We start from the raw sequence: 17,150 nt of genomic DNA, 5'->3' as shown, positions 1-17,150 counted from the left end.
GCGTTGGCTAAGTTCCAAAGCCGGGTAAATTTGCTTAATTTGGCGTCGCGGACGCGTCGCGAACGCGTCTTCCCAGAAAAGTGCGCTTCGCCTCCTTCCTTCTCTGTCCCATCTCCACTCGTGCGCTCTGCTCTCTGCTCATATTATACTCCTCATCCACCTGCAGATACAATGCCGAGTTTCAAGACCGACGATTTATCCCAGTGCCGCGATCCCACGGAGGCTAGTTCGCCGCAGTCGCAGTCGTCGGTGGTGCAGCAGTTTGACGGCAATATCCAGACCTCGTCGAGTCCGACGCCTGTTGCTGTGAAGGAAGACGATATGTTTGGGGATGAGGATGATGATGATTTTGAAGCTGCTGCGGAGTATGTCTTATGTTTGCTTGTGCTTTGAGCGGGGATAGTAGCTAATTTCGTGTGTTTAGTGCTCTGGAATCCAAGTCGTCTTCTGCGCCATCGTCGTCCGCGCCGATGGTAGCCCCAATCTCCACACCGCCCTCGAAAACAGCAGGTCTAGATGCGAGCGACATGCCGATCTTTTACCAGCGCCTGATGCCATTCAAGGAGATTTTCCAATGGCTGAACCACTTCCCATCCCCCACGACCTCCTTCACCAACCGCGAATTTGCATTCACGCTCCAGAACGACGCATACCTGCGCTACCAGTCCTTCCCGACGTCGGACGCGTTCAAGAAAGAGGTCAACAGACTGCTTCCCTCGCGGTTCGAGATCGGACCCGTGTACTCCGCCAACCCGCGCGACCGCAAGATCGTGCGCAAGACCGCGTTCCGACCGCTCGAGAAAGAACTTGTGTTTGATATCGATATGACAGACTACGACGACGTCCGGACGTGCTGCAAAGGCACGGATATCTGCAGTAAGTGCTGGAACTTCATCACGGTCGCGATCAGAGTCATCGATCAGGCCCTGCGCGAGGACTTTGGGTTTCAGCATGTGCTGTGGGTGTACTCTGGCCGTCGTGGTGCGCACGCTTGGGTCTGCGATAAACGGGCGCGGACGCTTGATGATTCCAAGCGGAGAGCTGTGGCGTCGTATTTCGAGGTCTTGAAGGGTGGTGCGCAGAGCTCAAAGAGGGTTAACTTGAAGCGACCCCTTCATCCTTTTGTTGCGTGAGTTGTCTTGTAGTTTCAAACACAAGATCAGTAAATCTCTAACTCTGTTTCTACTCTAGCCGAAGCTTGAACATTCTCCGCGACTCGTTCAAGGACACAATTCTAATCGGCCAAGATCCATGGCGAACCCAAGAATCCGCCGAGAAACTCCTCTCGCTCCTCCCAGACCGCGAGCTCAATGACGCGCTCCGCAAGAAATGGGCTTCGAGCGGCGACCGGTCGAGTCTACAGAAATGGGCCGACATCGACGCGCTAGCCGAGCAAGGCGTTTCGCGCACGCTGGATCCGACGCATCTGCTGGAAGCTAAGCAGGACGTCATTCTGGAGTATCTGTATCCGCGACTGGACGCGGAGGTGTCGAAGCATCTCAATCATTTGCTGAAGTCGCCGTTCTGTGTGCATCCGGGAACAGGGCGCGTGTGTGTGCCGATTAATGGGGAGAGGCCGGAGACGTTTGATCCGATGGATGTGCCTACTGCGGGAATGTTGACCGCTGAGATTAATGAGTGGGATATGGTGCATAAGACTCTCGATTCCCCTGAGCGGGAGAAGCTGTCAGGTAAGCTTCTTAATATTAGAAAGTGGAATGGGAAGCAGAGACTAATCGCGATTTATACAGACTACGAGAAAACGTCCTTGAAGCCTTACGTCGAGTACTTCCACCGGTTTGTGTCTGGCTTGATGAAAGAGGAGATGAAGCAGAAGCGACAGCGTGAAGCTGAATCAAGCGGATCGCTGGATTTCTGAGCGTGCAGTGATTCGGCGTGCAGTGATTCGGCATGCAGTGATTCGGATACGGGAGAATGGGATAGTTGTACATTAAATGGGGCGTTATAATGCAATACAATAACTACATCGATTATTTTTCATCTACAGCGGCGGAATCAGCTACCGCTTCTTCCGCAGCAGGTGTACTCGTATCATCAGTCTGATAGCCCGTAGCTCCATCAGCATCCGTCCCCCCGCTGCTCCTCTTCCGTTTCTGTCGCTGCTTTGCGCTCTCGAACCCGGGCTTCTTCCGCGGCGGGATGATTGCTTCAAACGCGAGTTTCCAGTCCCGCAGCTCAAGCCATTTCAGCATGATCTCGACGACGTGGTTCGTGGTCAGCACATGGCGGCCTGAGATCTGGAAGAATTCTGTGATGGGGAGTTTTGCGGTTCGTAGGTGTTGGGCTGAGGCTTTGTTTTGGCAGAGGTTCTGGAGAAGTTAGCTTGCAGATCAGATATCTGAAAATAAGAGACGCATGGATGCTTACCTTGTGTCGTCCCTTGTCGACGATTCCACCAATGATATATGTCATGTTATCCTCCAGCTCAGTCAAAGTCTCATCAGAGTCCGACGACAAGTATACCATCCTACTCCGCTCCTCCTCATCCTCCGGCACTTTATAATCTCCGTTCTCAAACGTGATATTCTTCCAACTCTTATACTGTCCCTTATTAGGCCCCTCAAACCGCTCCAAAAGCGATCCCCCAAACGAAGTCACTTTGAGCGAGCACGGCCGCATCGCCCGGCGGTTCTCAGAGTAACATCTGACGACCTGGAGCGAGAGCGACATCTGCTCCTTCTCGGTCATCAGCTGGTCGAAGCCGCAGTCGAGCACGATCGTGATCGGCGCAAGCTCGGCGTCGTCGCGCTTCGCCTTGCGTTTTTCGTCGAGCTGTTTTCGCTCACGCGCAATTATCGCTTTCTCGTCCTCCTCCTCCTTCTCTTCCGTCGCAGCAGCGAGTTCTGCATCCCCGCCAGTCTGCTCCTGCTGTTCTAGCTGCGCCCGTCGCTCTTCCCTTCGCTGCGCTTTCTTCTGCTTCTGAAGCTGCTTCTTGTATCGATGCCTTTCGTCCTTCTCACTCAGCCATTTCTGCTTCTTAAGTTCCCGCTTCCACGCATTTCGCGACATTCCCTCCGGCGGTTCTTCCCTCTTACCCTCGTTCTTCGACTCTGAAGCTGCGGTCTGCTCGTCTGATGGGGCAGGAGCAGCTGTCACCTCTGACGTTGCACTCGCATCAACAGACGCACTTTTCAGTTCTTCTTCGGCCATTATTTATCCTTCTTTTCCCGTAGTTTAGAGTACGGGCGGTGCGCAAGAAGATGAGATGAAGAAGAGTCGGAGGAAGAGAAAATTATTTAAAGTTTAGATGTTTGTTCCCCTGAGCAGACCTGCGCTTTACAATTTTCATCTTTCCTCTTGTTCTCTACTCCACAGCAAGCAGAGCAAATAGAACTGACGGAAGAAAGAAGAGAGATCAAAGAAAGGAAGATGGCTCCAACTTCTCGAACACAGCTGCGAAAGACGAAGAAAGCGGCACCGGCATCCGCCACGACATCAAAAGTGAGTAAGCCTTCCTCGCGACCGCCCTCGTCATCCATCAACCACTCCAAAAAGCCCAAAAAGGCTCTTCACAAAACCACAAATGCTTCCTCCTCTTCAACATCATCATCAGCACTCTCATCTTCCCTGAAACGCTCCGACATCTCGAAATCAAAAGCCCTGCAAGAAGCACTGCTCTCGTCCCTCGACGAAGCGCCACTCGAATCGATCGGTCTTTTCAACGTCGAGCGTCGCGCGCGTGAGAAGCAGGTCGCGGTAAAAGCGCAAAAGGCGGAGGAGAAGAAAAAGTCAGAGGACGAGGCGAGGAATTTGAATCAGCAGCTGTTGCAGCAGTTGGAAAGTTTGGGCGGGCTGTCTGTTTGATTTGATGTGGCGGGTGGGATGTGAGATTTGGGGTTGCTTGTTGTATATATATTTGGCGTTTGGGTATCTTTTAATGGGTGTTTGGATGGTAGATGATACTTGTTTGTGTGTTTACGAGCTGATTGTTGATAGAAGTTCCGTTCACGCATAAGTCATGTCACAAATATACAAACCATCACAAAACAACAACTCCAAAGAAAAACAAAACTCCAGATAAAATACAAACACCAACCCACGCAACGACAAGAAGTACTTTGATCAAAAGTCGGCTTCAGCCTCGATGGCTTTGATCCAGCACTCCTTTGTGATTTTCGTGAGCTCGTTTATCTTTTCATGCTTACTGTCGCCGGACTGGACGGTTGCGAGCAGACGCATACATTTCAGTAGGACTGTTAACGAGTCTTTTGTGATTTCTGTAGTCGGTTCCGCTATCGCACCTGTTTCATAAAATACGGTTAGAATGAAGACGTAGAAAAACAAGTATTAAGAAGAAGGCTTACCCCTCAGCCGTATGTAAAGCGGCAAGACGATCCAGTCTCGAAACGATGCCAGACTCATCTTTTTCACATTGTTCATCTTCACCGGCTGACTCTTTTGCTTCGCCCAAAACTTTTGTGCGCCTTCTTTTGTCATGATCACGCCTACTCCATCAAACTCGAGCTGCAGCGGTAAGAAGACTGCTTCGATGTACGGCAGCACAGCGAAATAATAGAATCGCCAGATATCAACCACATGATCCACAATCTCCACATCAGAGTACGAAAGAACGGTCGAGGTGTCGTCGAATACAGAAACTCCTAGCTTGAACAGGTCTTTGACGTCTGTGATGAGCATGCTGGGATCCCGCTCGGCTATTCGTCGCTTGGTATGCAGCAAAACAAGCTTATTGAGATCTTCGACCGGCACCCGCAATCCATCACCCGCAAAAAGAGGCATGACTTTGGCGCACAGAAACGGCCACACATCTTCAAGCGCTTGATCACCACTGATCTTGTTGATATCTTTGTATGACAGAGTTTTGACGTCGATGGTTGATATGCTTTTCTGCAAACCCGAGGGTACGTAAGGCGCGTTTGCTGGAGAGGCAGGGTTGAATGAGTAGATCGATCCCGCGTCAGACGTGAGCTTCGAGTTAGACGAGCTTGAGGAGAGGATCATGCCTGAATGTCCTTCCTTTCTTGACCGCAGTTTCAAGTGATGCTTGTGCTTGTCAACCGCAGACGAAACACTCGAGGCTGATGGAAACGGAGCGATCGGGGATCCCTGCTGCGAGCTGATGCTTAGCCGTCGGACATCGAGCGAGAGTTTCCCGTCCATCGGTTTCCTAGCAGATTTAGTCTCGGACGGCTTTGAAGGAGCGAAAACAGCCAGCTGGGAGAGATTGGCGGATGAGTTTGTCGGCGTACTGCTGAGACTAGTGCTCGATGAGTTTGAGCTCGAGTTTGAGCTTCCGCCGCCATTGTTGGACCCGTTGTGCTGGGATTCAGATGTCGACGGGAGGACTTTGTAGAGATGATGAGCGAGCTGCTGGCGGGCGCCTCCGGTGAGGATCGGAGCAGGCTCTGCAGTAGATCCGCCCGATGGATGACGCTGGAGGAACGAGAACCGAGACTTTGAAAGGCTGAGCGGGTTTGTGTGTCCACGGCGGTTTAGCGAGGCCGACGACTGAGTGAGATCAACTGTGGACGATTTCGCTTTTGAGCCAAGAGAGGTCAGCGAGGTTGTGCTCGCCTTTTTCAAAAGCCTGCTGGCGCGAGAAGGTGCTTTTGACGTGGTCGATGCGCTGTCTTCGAGGATTAATGAAACCGCCGAGCTGTTGTCGGCCAGGCTTTTGCGGCTGCTGGTGCTGCCCCGGCGCATTGTGGACAAGCCGGCGTGACGAGAGGAGGATGAGCTGACGGCCGAATGAGAGCTGGATTGTCGGGCGCCGTTTGCAGATGAGAGAGAGGTAAATGTAGCGGTAGATATCAGAGGAACCGGCCGCCGAGGGACGGAGTGAGCAGGGACACGCGAAGATGTGGTGGAACTTGAAACTGAGGTCGAGAGAACGGAGATGTCGTCAGACGACGAGGCAATTGACCGGCGCTCGTCGAGACTGTCGCGGCTGCCGACGCCAACGACGGCCTCGGTATCGCTCAGACTGAGGTCCTCGTCGTCGTCGTCGTCGTCATCGTCGTCATCATCGTCGTCGTCGACTTCGCCGCGCGGGCGCGACCGGTGCCCAGAATCAGCCTCCTGGATGACGGGAACGGCAGGATAGCCAGCCGCATGCATCTGCGAATGATACGTGCTGGTGAAAGAAGGGATGTAAAGCGCGCCGGCGGTCTTCTGCGAGCCCGAGGAGGCCGACGCAGACGAGGAGGCGCCGGAGGAGGTGGAGACGGTCGAGCGCGGGGCCTTGACGGGCTTTCTGGCCTTGCCGGGGCTGCTGGCGGAGGAGGAGCTGAGCTTGGTGCTGCTGACCGACGGATGCCATGGCGAGCCGCCGTCGCGCGGAGCCGAGGCCATTGTGAGTCAGGCAGACCGGCGGAGGCTGAGAGCGGATCAGGATCAGAGCAGAGAACGGCGGTGAGGAGGTTCGGTGGCCGATGGAGAACCGGAGACCGAAAGGCTGGAAGTTGGAGGGCCGGCGTGCGGTGGCAGAGGCTGGCCCGGGGAAGCGGGTCGGCTGTTGAAAAGAGTTGACCCGGGCCGCACAGAGCGGGTCGGACTGCAGCCGCACAGCGTTCATCATCTTCGCGTTCATTCGCGGGCCTTTTTTCTCTTCGTTGACGAAAGCGACGAGATGTTGGAAATTCACCTGCGCGCACTCAGCAGACGGGCTTGTCGGTCGGGCGGGCTGTTCAGTAGCAGCAGCAGCAGGAATAGCGTCAGGCATCTGGCAGCGCACTCGCATTCCCACTCACCGTCCGGAGACTGCTCAGATTCGCACTCTCATTCACACTCCCATTCGCAGTCCGCCCCGGAGCCGCCTGTTTCCACTCCGCCGCCTTCCTCAGAAACCAAAGCCGATGATCTCAAATCACCCGGTGCTCCCGAGTTTGAGCTCTCCTCGGCGCTCAACTACTGCAACTCCCTGCTCGGAACAGTCCCGGCTGCAATGTCGCCACAGCTCGTCTCGCCCTTTGTCCCTACGCCATCGCGCAACGCCTACATCGCCCTGACCTCCCTCGCCGCCACACTCCAGCGCTCGTCGCGGCCTCCGCAAACATCCTCCTCCTCACTCACGCAGTCTTCAGGGACAAGCGCCGCCACAGCCAGACTACGGCTACAGTTCTGGCGACAAACGCTACAGGACATCCTCGCAGGCAAGACCCCGCCATCCGAGCCCGTCGCCGTCCTTCTCGCGGACGTCGTTCGCAATCACAGTTTTACGAGAGGATTTTTCACGAGAATGGTCGACGCGAGGATAGCGCGCGTGGGCGACCCTCCGTTTCCAAATATCGCCGCTTTGGCCGACTACGGCGAGAACGCGTACGCTTCGATGCTCTACCTCGTCGGCGAGGGCATGCCCGGCGGCCGCGGCATGCCGCTCGAGCATGTCTCGTCCCATATCGGTCGCGCGATGGGTGTTGTCGAGGTGCTCTCAGAATTTACAAACACGCTGGAGAGGAGAAACCGCGTGCTGCTGCCGGTTGACGTGATGTTGAGCCAAAACCTGCGCGAGGAGGATATTCTACGGAGGATGGACCTGCAGGACGCAGAGGTCAAGCGCCGACTTGCCGATGCAGTCTTTGAAGTCGCCACGCATGCAAACGACCAGCTCATCACGGCGCGCACGATGCTCGAGGAACTCATCGACCGGCAGGGCGGCCGGCGAAAGATCGACGACGCGATGTTTGCGCCCGCGCTGTCGGCAGTTCCTGTCCGCGTCTGGCTCGAGAAGCTCGAAAAGGCCGACTTTGACCTCTTCAACCCTGCCCTCAAGATTCGGAGCTGGAACCTGCCGCTGAAGATGTACTGGGCCTACAAGTCGCGCAAGATATAGAGAACGAGCAAAGAGATGTACATAAGCGGATGACGTCAGCAGCACTACAGCGGGGGTGAAACAGACTTTGTATATTAGACCAGACTCACATGATCTGCTAACAAAACCAAAACCTTAATGGCTCTTTGTTTACCTTCCGCCTCTTTGGCCCGCCGGCTTTGTTGACTTTTTCACGCTCCTCCATCGCTTCTCTTCTCTCCACCAGCTCAAGCGGCAGCACCGGCCTGTAATTACTAAACACTTGACCTCCGTCGTCTGTCCGCCGTGCGCGATGTCCGGCGCGACGCAGCCCGCAAACGGCTCCTTCGCGCGTCTTGTGCCGCCGACTTCTCCGGCCGCAGGAGCCGGCGGCATCGGTGACCTGGTCTCGGTATCTCCCCATACCGTGCTTTCCCCGCAACTGCACGCAAACGCCCGTGTCGACCACCTCAGACTGTCGGCCGACACGGAGAGGTCTGGGTCTGTCAACAATGATCTTGTTATAAGAAGTGGCTGGCTCATGAAGCGTGGCCGGCGATGGGTACGTTGCTCCGTCGTTGATCTCGTGTTTTTTTTTTCTCGTTGCTGATATTGACCTCGTCTTAGACTTGGAGCCGTCGCTGGTTTGTGCTAAGACCTACGCAGTTGTCGTGGTATAAAGACGATACCGAGTACAAAGTCTCCTCGATCATCCCGATCGACGAAATCAACACCGCGGCCGTCGTGTCCGACCATAAATCTCACAGCTCCAACCACAAGACTCACTTTGCTGTCTTCACGCCCAGCAGAAACTACCACCTACACGCCACCTCGGAGCAGGATGCCCAGGCTTGGGTATGCGATATTCAGGAGGCAGTCAAAACAGCTCAGCAGAACGCTCAAACTAGCAGGCAGAAACAGCAACCTACTACTTTTCTCAAATCACCAAACTTTCAGTCCTCAACTGAAAACATCTCTCCAGACAAGAGCAAAACATCAGAGAGCACAGATACAGTTAATCAGACTAGACCTATGACAACCGAACGGTCATCAGCATCAACATCAACAGCAGCAACAACATCAACAGCCCCAGGCAAAACAGTACCCGAAAAGCCAAGTTTAATCACCTCAGGATTAAGTCGCGATATTCACACGCGGTCAAAATCGCCTTCAGTGATGTCACCAAATTCAGCGGTGTCCAACAAAAACCTGTCCCCAGACGATGCGCTCGGCTACGGTTTCCCTCGGTCCGGCTCTCAACGCGCGCCTCATGCCGCTCAGTCGACGCCCACAATAGACGCGCTCGCGGCGGAGGAAGCCTCTGCGCTGGCGTCGATGGATCCACCGGCTTTAGAAGCGCCTTCTCTGTCCCGAAATATGTCGTCGTATGACGGCACGTCTATCATTTCCGCGCGTACGATGAGTCTTCATAACGGAAGCACGTATGATTTTTCCGGTCCTGAGGATATCGGATTCTCATCCGGTGCATCCGATTGCGGCGGAGATACTGTGCAGAGCCCTGAGATTGTCACTGATATCAATGACAATACATTACAAGGCGGAGGATCGATGGACAACTACACACCCCTTCCAGCTCCTGCGCTCTCTGGCAACGACAAGAACGTAGAGCAGGATCTGGCGCAATTAGAAAACGACCGGGTGATACACAGCGGATACTTGCTACGGCTCGTCAAGCGGTACAACCAATGGCGTCGGAAATGGGTGGTCTTGCGAAAGGGCAGTCTATGCTTCTACAAATCCGACGACGAGTACAAGCTGCTGAAGCTGATCCCTTTGGAATCCATCATCGACGTTATGGAAGTCGATCCTATCTCTCGCACGAAGCAGTACTGCATGCAGATCATTCTCCCAGACAAACGAGTCCGGCTCTGTTCAAATTCAGAAGACGATCTTACAAAGTGGCTGGTTGCGATCAAGAATGCTATTAGCAGGCGAAAACGGGAGATAGAGCAGACTACTTCCTCAGGCGACGCTTAGCATGACAAAAGACATGACGGTTCAATTCTTTATAATTTTTCTCTCTTTTTTGAAAATCACGGGAGGGGATTGTTTTTGACATGAATAATAACTAATGACTGGGAAAATTTACGAAAAAGCGCGGACACTGGTTTGTTTTTGCAGAAAGTGCACTACACGGATGTACTTGACTTGTTGGATGTACATCAGAGTGTTTGACGGATATCCTGGAGCCCGAGTAAATAGTAATAAAATGGGCATCATTTCAATTTTACGTGAAGACAGTTGAGTAGAAGTTTGCTTTGGAGTAGGATGAAACGACTACCCATTTCCGCGTCAACTTTAAGACGATCAAGTGTCTTTTCTTTCTATTTTATTGAATAATTCTTCTTTTCTATTATCATTGTTGTCGCGAAATGAACAAATTGTAGGTAAAATTCACTACATTGATGACATAGTTCGACTCGAGGCTCGTTCAACTTTCTCTTTGTTTTCGAAATCTGTAACTTTTTTTAATCCACCACCGGGCTCAAGACCTCCACCATCGCCTCAACATCGGCACCTCCTCCCTTTCAAGACTAATACGCACATAGTCTATATAGATCGAGGATCACCTACCCCGGGCACGAAATATTTATTCACTCAGGAGGGCCCGCGAAAACGAAGCCTTGGAAAAAAAGGACTAGAAAATGTCGATAAATCCGGTCGAGCTGTTTCACGCTCTGCAGGCCGCGGCATTGCAAGATCCGGCGTCTGAGCCCACGCGCAAGGCGGCCGAGAAGCAGCTCAAGACATGGGAGACTCATGCGGGGTTTTATTCTTTGTTGCAGGTTAGTGTTTTTCGACCTCGTGAAGCGCTGGAGGTGAGACGCGGTGGGTTTGAGAGCTATGGGTTGTTAACGATGTGGTTTTGCAGGACGCTTTTCTGGACGAGTCGTTGCCTACTGAGATACGGTGGATCAGTATTATCTACTTCAAAAACGGAATCGACAAGTACTGGCGGAAATCGGCACCTCAGTACGTAGATCAACCCTGACGCGTGGGATATGTCGAGCAATTAGAGAGAAGCTAACATGGTCGATAACAGTGCACTTTCAAAGGAAGAGAAGCAGCAGATTAGGTCAAAGATCCCGCAGACTTATGGTGTTTATGTTCCGCAATTGGGGGCGCAGAATGCGCTTGCGGTCGCAAGAATTGCAAGGCTTGATTTCCCTGTCGAATGGTAAGTCTTTTATACCGCCAATTCTCTACTTCCCACGCATCAGCCTAACAGCTGCTTATCACAGGCCCTCTTTGTTTTCTGATAACCTCGGACTGGCGAAAGAGGCTTACGAAAAAGGCGATCTAACTCGCCTGAAATCAATCCTGGTTGTAGTAAACCAAGTCGTCAAAACACTCTCGTCGACGCGCTTCGGCAAGACCCGCGGCGCTCTGCAGCAAGCAGCTCCGGGAGTCGTCCGGTTTATCGGACACTGGTGTTTTGAGTTTATGCGGCAGTGGTTGAATAACGAGCCCTCGACGTACTCGCCAGAAGAACTTGCGATCCGCGCAGAGATTGGGTATCTGTCGCTCAAGATCTGTCGGCGGCTGGTCACCGAGGGGTACGATTTCGCCAACCGATCTGCAGAGGCCTCTGAATTTTACCAGGCAACCACGATCCATTTATCAATCTTTCTCGAGAAATATGCAGCGCATCCGACCGAGGTTCTTGAAAAACACATTAAAACGCTCGGAAAATTCTATCAAGACCTCGCTGAGCGGCAACCAACCGCATTCATCATGTTGCCCGGGACGTTTAACCTCATTAAGCTGTACCTCTCAGTCTTTCAGTCGCAGGCGGCGTCTTTTCATCTGCCCGAATTTGAGAATATCGAGTTTTGGGAGAAAGTGCTGGTGAGGGGTTTACTGCTGTTTCGGAAATGTATAAAGATGATATTTGGGGATGGCATGTCCACCATAAAATGTGAGTGTTTTCACTATTGCTAAATAGTTTTTGGAATATCTATTGACAAAAATGCAGATCGAACTCCGGAAGATAGAGCAGAGACGAAAGAAGCAGTAGGAAAACTGAAACAAGAGCTTTGCACAGATTCATTCATAGTGCAAGTCCACGACATTGTGCTGTGGTCGTATCTCAGACTGCGACCGGTCGATCTCGAGAAATGGTCCTACGAACCTGAAGAATTTGTCTACGACGAGATACAGAATAGCTGGGAGTATCAGCTGCGACCGTGTTCTGAGAAGGTGTACATTGATTTATTAGCGAACTTCAAGGATTTGCTGAAACCACGGATATTGGAAGCGTTCAACAATGTCAGTAACAGCGCTGATATGTCGGACGACGCGCTGCTCACCAAAGACGCGGTCTACTGCGCGTTCAGCATAACAAGCAGCGCGTTGTTTGAAGACGTTGACTTTGACAAGATCTTTGAGCAGATCCTCGCGCCGCAGGTGATGCACGCTTCAGCCGATTCTCCGCCGATGCTGCGGATTATTTTCCGTCGGATCGCAATCATAATCTCAGATTGGGTCTCTGTCAAATGCGGCCAGCAGACGCGCAAGATCATATACGATGTGCTCGCGCGGCTGCTGGATCCGTCGCTGCCGTTGAACGATCTGGTTGTGCAGCTGAGTGCGGCGTCGGCGCTCAAGAGCGCGGTGGATGAGTGGGATTTCAAGTTGGAGGACTTTTTGCCGTATCTGGAGTTGTTTTTGACGAGAATTATGGAGATGATGAACAAGATGGAGATGATTGAGACCAAGCTTGCGCTCTTACAGGTTATCTCCGTTATCGTTGAGGTTTCAGAGATGCATATCTTGGCGTATGCCGATAGCATTATCGCTGTCTTGCCTTCGCTGTGGGATCAAGCAGGCGACGAACATATCCTCAAAGGCGCGATTCTGCACACGTTGACCGTGCTCATCAACGGCGTCGGAAGGGAACTACATAGATTCCAACCGCTGTTCATGCCACTAATTGGCAGCATCGTGGACCCGAACTCTAGCCTGCACGTCTACCTACTCGAAGACGCTCTCGAGCTTTGGCAAAGCGCAATCAAGAACGCGACGGCTGCGTCGCCTGAGCTGCTTTCGCTGGTCCCGGCGCTGATCACGTCGCTCGATAACGCGACCGATAATCTGCGCATCGAGCTCTCGATTCTTGAAGGGTACGTCAAGCTCGAGCCTGCGTTTGTGCAGCAGGAGTACGGAAAGACGCTGTTTACTATCCTTGCCTCGTTCATCGGGTCGCTTAAAGTCGAGGCATGCCAGACTGTTACGCGGATTCTCGAGATTTTCATGCAGCGGTTGCCGATAACTTCCTACATCAACGAGTTTGTCGAAACCGGTCTGCTGGCACGGATGACCAACAGCATTTTCGATGCGCACGAGTCTGCAATCAACGTCGCGGGCTACCTGACAATCTACGCGCGTCTTGCGATCGCGGATCCGAACGTGGTCGTCCAGTTCTGCGACATGTACGGACCGCAGCGGCAGTCTCCGCCCTCGGGCGGTTCCTGTCTTGGACCGTTGCTCGATACATGGGTCGAGAAATCGGAGAATATGGGACATCCGCGGATGCGCAGGATGACGGCGATGGGCTTAGATGCGCTGCTTAACAGTCCTGTGAGCGGGCAGAGGGACGAGGTTGTAGGGAGACGGGCGACGTTGGCAGATGTGAGAGATCAGATTCTGGCGGAGCAGGAGGGCGGGGACGAGGTCGAGCTCGATGTCGAGAAATGGGTGCAGCGCGGGCCGGGGACGGGATATGGGTCTGGTTACTAGAGTAGATGATTGTATATATTGATTTCACTAATTGAAGATACTTCAACGCCACTACCGCACTCAAACTACAGAAAATGTATCGGTCCAACGGGACAGTCATCTTTCAGCATCCAAAGATGCGCAGAAGCCTGCTCTTATAAGGAAACGGAGTCGTCAGTCTTCCCACCTGAAATTCAACCGCGAGCCACACTTGCATCTCCTTCCCTGCTCCTCTCTCTACTTAAAGAGAAAAGAACAGGAAAACAAGATACAAACAAGACACCCAGCCAACCCCACGAATCCCCCAAGATTAATTGAGAAACCCGTAGTTCCGCGGAGATGGGGTTCAACTTTCTAAAGAAAAAAGAAGAAAAAAGTGAAAAATCCTCGAAGAATTTCATTTTTTTATACCCGCGAGAACTGAGCCGCAGCGACTGACGTAGGGTAGTTCACGTGACTGGATTTCATAAAAAACTTTTTGCGAGAAAGAAAGAGTTGAAGGACAGATCTGGATTGTTGATTCTTCTCGGTTTCTTTCAGATTGTTGGAGAATTAAGAGAAGGGCAAGAGCTTGAAAAGAAGAAGAAAGCAATTCAGGTTCTTGTTTGTGAATTTTTCTGATTGAAACAAGAAGACACCTACGACTTTCGATATCGACGACGACAGAAGACACAACATCTCCACCCGCCCAACGGCAATCACAAAATCCATAGAACAGACATGAGTTTCTCAATTCTAGCCCGCACAATTGCGCGTCGCGCGCCGACTGCGATGACCTCGTTGAGAGCATCGGCGAGCAGCAGCAGCAGCAGCAACTTCATAACCAACATGCAGCGACTCGCCACGCCGTCATCGCTGACGGCCGCTGCGCTCGCGCGATCGTACGCGACTGCCGGGAAAACACCGAAAAACGATAAACCTACGGCTTCTGGGAGCAAACCGAGGCCTGATATCAAGGTTGACTCGATTCTGAGCCAGGAAATGGTCGACGAGATGGCTGGTGCGAAGGCCGGCGAGAGCAGCGCGGAAGGTGGTGCGAAGGCCGAGCAAGAAGCAGCGTCGGAGGGTGGCGAGGGCGCGGAGAAGCCTAGCTATGCTGGAACGGCGAAGAGAGCTGATTACCAGGCGAATAGGGACAAGGTGCGGACGAAGCGCTTGGTTTGGGGATTCCTCACCGGTGGACTGTTTGGCGGCGTCACAATCATGTATCTCTGCCGGAACTGGGACGACGAGGAGTACTATGCTCACCGGGATATCCCCAACGGCTACAGCCCGGACTTGATGTACAAGCGATTCCGCGCGCGATATGATGGACTTGCGAATTACTACGCTGGTCCGGCTATCGAGCCCGAGCTTCCAGAGATGCCAAAGGATGAAAACATGCCTCTTCCGCGCATGACTCTGATCGTCGGTGTCGAGGATCTGCTCGTGCACTCCGAGTGGACCCGCAAGGACGGCTGGAAGACCTACATGCGCCCTGGCTGGGACTACTTTTTGATGTACCTCTCGCAGTACTACGAGATCGTTTTGTTTTCCTCTGAATCCATGAACTTTGCCGAACGCATGGTCATGAAGCTTGATCCCTACCACGCCTACCTGACGCACGCTTTCTTCCGCGAGTCGACCTCGTACATTGATGGCAAGCTCGTGAAGGATATCTCGAACCTGAACCGTGATCTCGGAAAAGTGATTATGCTCGACGTCGAGCCGGACGCGTACTCGAAGCAGCCGCACAACGCGATCCCGGTCAAGAAGTGGACGGGCGAGAAGGACGACAGAGAGCTTGTGAAGCTGATCCCGATGCTTGAGTACATCGCCGTGAGCATGCCAAAGGACGTGCGCAAGGTCCTGCAGACTTTCGAGGGCACCGATGACTACGCGGCCGAGTACCTCCGTCGCGAGAAGGAGCACCGCGCAAAGATCTACAAGCGATGGGAGGAGCAGAAGGAAACTGCCACGCCGCTCAAGTACGTCGCCAAGCTGTTTGGATTGGCGGTGCCTGCTGCGGACAAGCCTGTTATTTTCCAGGATATCATCCGACAGGACGGCATCCGCACGTACGAGAGCTTGAAGAGGTTCTTGGACGAGAACGGAGAGAAGATGCTCGAGGAGGAGAAGCAGAAGGAGAAGGAGTTTTTGGCCTCGCAGAACTTTACTCTTGGAACCGTTCTCCAGGGTGTACGTATTCCTGACTGATGGACTTTAAGAAGCGCTGATTTACTGACTTTAATTATACAGGTTGTTGACCCTAGCACTTCGCCCGCAGCGCAGGCTGCACAGGCTGCTCAAGCTGCTCAAGCTGCGGCAGCTGCGCCGGCCAAGTAATAACTCTGCCATTCATGCCTGTTGTATTATAAGCGATTGCGGTTTCTCTCTCGAATTTATAAGCGAAGAACATCAAATGTATATAAACCACGGAAAAGAACAAAAAACATCGTACATAGCAACTAAAACACACAGATCAAGTAGAATAAATTCAAGCGGTGACCTTCCACTGCTCGGCCGCACCAATGACACTAGACAGCATACCCGCGAGACCAACGGTTCCGTCGTCTATTGGCAGCAGCGCAAGGCCGCTGATCGGGATCGTGCTGTCGAGCACATCGAGCGCGAACTGCGTCGACGTCTTCTTCTTCTCAGCGCGGACCTTCTTGACGGCGACGATGTCCTTCTCTGCCGCGTTGGAGAGAACGGCCTCGCGCTGGTTGAGGCCGACGTGCTTGTAGACGCCGGACGCGACCGAGAAGGTGATGCCGGCGAGCCAGAGGCGGTAGTAGAGCTTCTGCGTGAGCTGCGGGTTGCGGAGCGTGATGAGCTTTGTCGAGTGCGCGAGGATGGCGGTGTCGAAGGTGAGATAGGCGGCGTAGCAGAGCTGGCGGCCGACGGCGGCGTAGCGCAGGAACGCGTCGGCGGTCTTGTTATCGTACGCGGTCGCGGCGGCTTTGAGGTGCTGCAGGGGTTTTCCGACGCGGATGATCTTGCGGGAGGTGGAGAAGAGGGACATGAGCGAGCGCCATTTGTCTGCGTCTTTGATTTTGCCTGCGTCGGCGGAGCGGATGAGGAAGGCGGCGTAGAAGCGGGCAAAGTACTGCACCAGACGCATCAGCTTGTCGCGGCCGATGGTGGTGTCGAAGAAGCGCAGCAAGTGGGCGAGGGAGGGGTGGTAGACTACAGCGTCGGCGACCATTGTGACTGTTGTTTAGAAGACGATAGTTGAGGAAGAGGAAGAGGTAGAGGTGGAGGGCGAAGAAGGTGAAGATGAAATATTTCAAGAGGCTTAGAGGAAGCCGGGAGCCGCGGCGGAAGAGATGGCGGGGAAGCGGAAGATGCTGCACGTGCTCTGTCTGCGAACCAGCGACTTTGTCTAGTGATTGCTTCTTTAAACAGCAGATTGTCTTGTCTTCTAGCTGATATTTCTACAATTCCCGACTCTTTCTTTTATTCCAAACCGCGGTCGCAGCCGTGTGGAAAGCGAGCTGCAGGGCGCTTCTCGCGGCCCTCGGCAAATAACGCGCAGAGGTCACATGACTCTGAATCATGTGACTGGGAGAGTGACCCTACTGCCTCGAAATGACAATACCTCGTCAGAAGCCCATCGTCGAATCCAGCTGATCTCCACCTGCAACTCCGCCTGCTGCAT

General features: G+C 53.1%; 8 protein-coding genes across 8 annotated transcripts; 5 read left to right on the top strand and 3 right to left on the bottom strand.

Moving 5' to 3' along the window:
* The first annotated feature begins 89 nt into the window (after positions 1 to 89).
* Positions 90 to 1,984, top strand: BZA70DRAFT_282694 (putative DNA primase subunit Pri1). The gene is made up of 4 exons (XM_064913327.1): positions 90 to 365; positions 425 to 1,129; positions 1,192 to 1,691; positions 1,752 to 1,984. Exons 1-4 carry the CDS (start codon positions 172 to 174, stop codon positions 1,877 to 1,879), a joined length of 1,527 nt encoding a protein of 508 aa, XP_064766567.1. The 5' UTR covers positions 90 to 171; the 3' UTR covers positions 1,880 to 1,984.
* BZA70DRAFT_67105 (uncharacterized protein) lies at positions 1,936 to 3,280 on the bottom strand. Its single transcript, XM_064915314.1, has 2 exons — positions 2,389 to 3,280; positions 1,936 to 2,330 (listed from the first exon to the last, which is right to left on the bottom strand). The coding sequence occupies exons 1-2, from the start codon at positions 3,169 to 3,171 to the stop codon at positions 1,992 to 1,994; spliced, it is 1,122 nt and encodes a 373-aa protein (XP_064766566.1). The 5' UTR covers positions 3,172 to 3,280; the 3' UTR covers positions 1,936 to 1,991.
* Positions 3,281 to 4,240: 960 nt separating this feature from the next.
* BZA70DRAFT_282690 (HbrB-like-domain-containing protein) lies at positions 4,241 to 6,415 on the bottom strand. Its single transcript, XM_064913326.1, has one exon. The coding sequence runs from the start codon at positions 6,331 to 6,333 to the stop codon at positions 4,309 to 4,311; it is 2,025 nt and encodes a 674-aa protein (XP_064766565.1). The 5' UTR covers positions 6,334 to 6,415; the 3' UTR covers positions 4,241 to 4,308.
* A 510-nt stretch (positions 6,416 to 6,925) lies between these two features.
* Positions 6,926 to 7,813, top strand: BZA70DRAFT_241175 (Squalene/phytoene synthase; the record flags this gene model as incomplete). Its single annotated transcript, XM_064910526.1, has 1 exon — positions 6,926 to 7,813. The coding sequence occupies one exon, from the start codon at positions 6,926 to 6,928 to the stop codon at positions 7,811 to 7,813; it is 888 nt and encodes a 295-aa protein (XP_064766564.1).
* A 271-nt stretch (positions 7,814 to 8,084) lies between these two features.
* BZA70DRAFT_291118 (uncharacterized protein) lies at positions 8,085 to 9,769 on the top strand (the record flags this gene model as incomplete). The annotated part of the gene is made up of 4 exons (XM_064914272.1): positions 8,085 to 8,333; positions 8,399 to 8,626; positions 8,800 to 8,872; positions 8,991 to 9,769. 4 exons carry the CDS (start codon positions 8,085 to 8,087, stop codon positions 9,767 to 9,769), a joined length of 1,329 nt encoding a protein of 442 aa, XP_064766563.1.
* Positions 9,770 to 10,103: 334 nt separating this feature from the next.
* On the top strand, positions 10,104 to 13,618 carry BZA70DRAFT_67086 (armadillo-type protein). Its single transcript, XM_064915313.1, has 5 exons — positions 10,104 to 10,578; positions 10,665 to 10,765; positions 10,836 to 10,970; positions 11,035 to 11,711; positions 11,769 to 13,618. Exons 1-5 carry the CDS (start codon positions 10,438 to 10,440, stop codon positions 13,529 to 13,531), a joined length of 2,817 nt encoding a protein of 938 aa, XP_064766562.1. The 5' UTR covers positions 10,104 to 10,437; the 3' UTR covers positions 13,532 to 13,618.
* Positions 13,619 to 14,230: 612 nt separating this feature from the next.
* Positions 14,231 to 15,835, top strand: BZA70DRAFT_291116 (NLI interacting factor-like phosphatase-domain-containing protein; the record flags this gene model as incomplete). Its single annotated transcript, XM_064914271.1, has 2 exons — positions 14,231 to 15,688; positions 15,749 to 15,835. 2 exons carry the CDS (start codon positions 14,231 to 14,233, stop codon positions 15,833 to 15,835), a joined length of 1,545 nt encoding a protein of 514 aa, XP_064766561.1.
* Positions 15,836 to 15,986: 151 nt separating this feature from the next.
* Positions 15,987 to 16,697, bottom strand: BZA70DRAFT_240998 (peroxisomal biogenesis factor 11; the record flags this gene model as incomplete). The annotated part of the gene is made up of 1 exon (XM_064910521.1): positions 15,987 to 16,697. One exon carries the CDS (start codon positions 16,695 to 16,697, stop codon positions 15,987 to 15,989), a length of 711 nt encoding a protein of 236 aa, XP_064766560.1.
* Positions 16,698 to 17,150: the final 453 nt, after the last annotated feature.

This window comes from Myxozyma melibiosi, assembly GCF_037950935.1.
Source record: "Myxozyma melibiosi strain Phaff 52-87 chromosome Unknown BZA70scaffold_11, whole genome shotgun sequence".
In the NCBI taxonomy this organism is placed as follows: domain Eukaryota; kingdom Fungi; phylum Ascomycota; class Lipomycetes; order Lipomycetales; family Lipomycetaceae; genus Myxozyma; species Myxozyma melibiosi.
Note: the sequence above shows the minus strand (reverse complement) of the source record. Positions and strands in the feature narration are given on the sequence as shown.